The sequence below is a fragment of the Mandrillus leucophaeus genome, unplaced genomic scaffold (assembly GCF_000951045.1).
Source record: "Mandrillus leucophaeus isolate KB7577 unplaced genomic scaffold, Mleu.le_1.0 Scaffold490, whole genome shotgun sequence".
Classification (NCBI taxonomy): domain Eukaryota; kingdom Metazoa; phylum Chordata; class Mammalia; order Primates; family Cercopithecidae; genus Mandrillus; species Mandrillus leucophaeus.
The window spans coordinates 2,582,621-2,586,775 of record NW_012105254.1 but is presented as its reverse complement, the minus strand read 5'-3'; the positions used below and the strand labels follow the sequence as shown (position 1 = coordinate 2,586,775).

At 37.9% G+C, this 4,155-nt stretch overlaps 1 protein-coding gene across 3 annotated transcripts in view; it reads right to left on the bottom strand.

The window, feature by feature from the left end:
- ASB11 (ankyrin repeat and SOCS box containing 11, E3 ubiquitin protein ligase) overlaps window positions 1-1,616 on the bottom strand; it is a 36,607-nt gene extending 34,991 nt beyond the window's left edge. For 2 of the 3 annotated variants that reach the window (XM_011995542.1, XM_011995543.1), the window contains exon 1: window positions 1,436-1,616. In XM_011995542.1, the coding sequence (XP_011850932.1) occupies window positions 1,436-1,616 (181 nt within the window). Of the gene's footprint in view, window positions 1-327; window positions 507-1,435 lie in introns of those variants that run through there. The other variant, XM_011995544.1, reaches the window with a different exon arrangement.
- Between the last annotated feature and the right edge of the window lie 2,539 nt (window positions 1,617-4,155).

Here is a 4,155-nt window from a genome sequence, read left to right as displayed (position 1 = left end):
AGCGAGACTCCATCTCAAAAAAAAAAAAAAAAAAAAAAAAGAGTGCACTTAATTAAAGACCACAAAGACAGAAATAATGTACAGGAGCAACAGGAGAAAACATTTTTAACATGTTCTTGCCAATATTGACTTTGTTGGACTTCATCTAATTTAAACCAGAAGAATGATGTATCTATGAGAACACCAAAATTATTACTGAGAATTTTAGAAAGCCCTTGCCCAAACTGACAAATTAAATTAGAAGATAACTTTTCAGATCATGCTTAACTTGAAACTTAACAGAAGCATTCCTTTTTTTTTTTTTTGTAACTAGTCAAAGTAACATACCTCCCTGAAATGTGTGACAAATATAATCCCCAAAAGAAATCTCTTTCCATGGTCCGGACCTTCTGATACTTTCTGAAACTTCACAGTTCTTCTCATTTTCCCCAGTTAATTGAAGCATTCTGATGCTTCGTCCTTGGAGGTCTTATTTCTTTAGATAAGACTGCTGTTGTCTAGTGTCTTCCGAGTTGTCTAGTGTATTGGAATCACATAAGACTATTTTGAAAGAGAATCCTGGATGCAAATTGAAATGGATACTAGATAAAGAATGATGTAATCCTGGAACCCCTGTGAACACTAAAAATACATGGGGAAATTCTGAACTCTGTTTATGAATAAATACTCCTCTATTAAGTGACAATCCCAGCAGTGACAGGGATATGTGACTCATTTACTTTTGTAGCATCTCACTACAATTAAAGGAAATCATTTCTTTCAAGAAATGGACACTATTCTCTACAAAGCGTGAGAATTTAAAATTTGCCCAAATTTTGGCATTTCATATTAGAATAAACTTTGTTTGGAGTGCTTTGCATGCTACCATATAAAATGGGTTTAGTGAAGAGCTTTTCCTGACAGCGACAAGTGGTTAATCAATTCCAATTGCTAATGACAGCAAAAAAATACACATAGCTTGCCACTTCCAATTGCTAATGACAGCAAAAAAAAAAAAAAATACATATAGCTTGCCACGTTTGCTGCTTTAATCACAATTTATTAGTCTTTCTATTTCCTGAGAAATTTTAGTCTGGTTAGAATGCCCTTCATTTTTAAAGTTTGCTTTAAAATATTAAAGAAAATAATTATATACAAGTAATTATTTTGGCCAGTAGAAATGAAGTTTCTCAAAATACTCTTAGTAAGCCACTACCTATTTACTTCTTAAATAACAACTGCTACAAGATCTACTAACTTGCAAAAAAATAAAGCTGAAAATCCTCCACAAACTGATGCAGTCAACAGCATTTGCTACTTTAAGTGACAATTTTTCAAACTACCCACTTAAAATCAAAGTATAAATATAATCTGCCTTCTAGAAATACTATTCATGTGAATTACCTAGGAGGGATTTTTTTAAAAAAAAAATAGGAACAAATTCATGTACTTTTACCTGAAATTCCACCATAGATCTCTTCTGCTATCCTAGCTGCTTCTTTCCTATTTCCTTTGACGATATAGAAATGGGTTAGGAGAGCCAAAAAAACTTTAATTAAAAGCTTAAAGAAAAAAAAGGTAGCAAACATTGTAATAAAAATGTTTTTAAAGCCATAGAAAACAGGAGCATCTTCCATTTTGGCTTATGCTCTGTATAGGGTCCTAGGACTGTAAAATTTCACTGAGTTATAATTGGTATCATATGACATCTATTTTAAACCTTCTAGCACTCAGTGCTCCTGTTACCGAGAATTCGGTTTGTAGGTTCTAATCTAACTGATTTGGCGACTGCATGTGCTGACTCCACAGCAGTGTTAAATAAACTAAAGAAACTTCCTTCTAACCAGAAACATCCAATAGTTCTAGAACTACACAACTCAGTACTATCTAACCAATAAGATTCATATCCAAACATTTTATACTCCTAAACCCCTATTTTTCCTATTTTATGTCAGAAAGCAGGGTTAGAAAGATAGAAACTTCTCAGCTTCCATAGAAACAAAGCAAGTTATTTGACATACAAAAAAAGTGCAAATATGCTTTATGTTCTAAGTGGGAAGTACCACTCCCTGGGGGATTTCATTTTCTCTTAATTCTGAAGTTTATAGAGGATTAAGTCCAAATCTAAAATATGACCAGTTAAAAAAGACCATTTACCTGGTCGGGCGCGGTGGTTCACTCCTGTAATCCCAGCACTTTGGGAGGCTGAAGCAGGCGGATCACCTGAGGTCAGGAGTTTGAGACCAGCCTGGCCAATATGACGAAACCCCCCTCTCTACTGAAAGTACAAAAATTAGCTGGGTGTGGTGGTGGGTGCTTGTAATTCCAGCTACTCAGGAGGCTGAGGCAGGAGAATTGCTTGAACCTGGGAGGCAGAGGTTGCAGTGAGCCGAGATCGCACCACTGCACTCCAGACTGGGTGACAAGAGCAAGATTTCATCTCAAAAAAAAAGAAAAGGAAAAAAAAAAAAAAAGACAATTTACTCTAAAGCTGTATGTATTTATTTATTTAGTTTTAAGATGGAGTCTTATTCTGTTGCCCAGGCTGGAGTGCAGTGGTGCGATCTCGGCTCACTGCAACCTCTACCTCCTGGGTTCAAGCAATTCTCCTGCCTCAGCCTCCCGAGAAGCTGGGATTACAGGCTTGCGTCACCATGCCTAGATAATTTTCGTATTTTTAGTAGAGATGAGGTTTCGCCATGTTGGCCAGGCTGGTCTCAAACCCCTGACCTCAGGTGATCCGCCCACCTTGGCCTCCCAAAGTGCTAGAATTACAGGCGTGAGCCACTGCACCTGGTCAAGCCTTTATTTAATAAAAGGCCTACCTTGGATGCCTCTCCAAGTAAAAGTGTCACACTAGAAGCATCAGACTACTTGCCATGGTAGTTCCATCTGGGACAAGGTCCCACGGCAAGGTTCCCTCCTGATCATTCACTTGCATTTCAAGCATTGGTAAAGGTGGTACCCATTTCTGAAAAATGTGGGCTATCCTTGATCATGGAAACGTCATAGTGAAATGGACAAAAGAGATGCCCTAGGTTCTGGATGAAGTACCCAAATATTTCATGAATCAACCTTCTCCAGCTGGGCAATTTTCTCTTATCAGCGGCAAACAGAAGTGAAATGGGTTTATTTTTAGTTTTCCTCATCACTCTAGGCCTCTGCCTTCATTCTTGGCTATGTTAGATTTTGTAAATTTCTAAAATCAATTGAAAAGACAAGCCAAAATACAGTTATACCAGCAGCCTAATAAATCTTAACGAGTGCTTTATGCAAAAATATAGGAATTTCTCCTAGCATGCACGCAAATTAGAATGACTGCCTGGTTAAGAACTGTTTCACTACATTAAAAAGCTGACATGTAAGAATACAACTTTGAACCACAACATGCAGCTCATCGATTTCAGTGTATCAGAGCACTATAAAGACCTTGAGTTGTCTTAACTCTCAAGGAACGGATACTAACATAAGATTTACTTTACTGAGCTTATATTACCTGGTAGAATACCAGTGTATGAAAATACATGAATATAACTCTTTTAGTCCTTTTCATGTATCTCTTTCTTCAATTATACTCTAAGTACGCAATCATTTAGTCATGTCAGACCAGTAATGTATATTGTTCTATAACATTATTCAATCTTGTTTTGGTTTTTTCATTTAAAACATGGCTGTCCAATGTTTTACACGCCAAAAAAATTGGCCATGAGAAGCTCAACTTTTTTAAGGTTCAAATGGATGTCTATACTATTTCCGAGAGACCATCTTTTTTTTTTTTTTTAATTGAGACAGAGTCTTACTCTGTTGCCCAGGCTGGAGTGCAGTGGATCTTAGCTCACTGCAAGCTCCGCCTCCCGGGTTCACACCATTCTCCTGCCTCAGCCTCCCAAGTAGCTGGGACTACAGGCGCCCGCCACCACGCCCGGCTAGTTTTTTGTATTTTTAGTAGAGACAGGATTTCACTGTGCTAGCCAGGATGGTCTCGATCTCCTGACCTTGTGATCCACCCGCCTCGGCCTACCAAAGTGCTGGGATTACAGGCATGAGCTACCACTCCCGGAAAGGCCATCTTTACTATATTTGAACATTACATTTGAGATGGGCATAAAAGGCTACTGATACACAAGGACATTTGATTCATGCTGTCTATCACGGATGAAATAATCAACAGCGCCA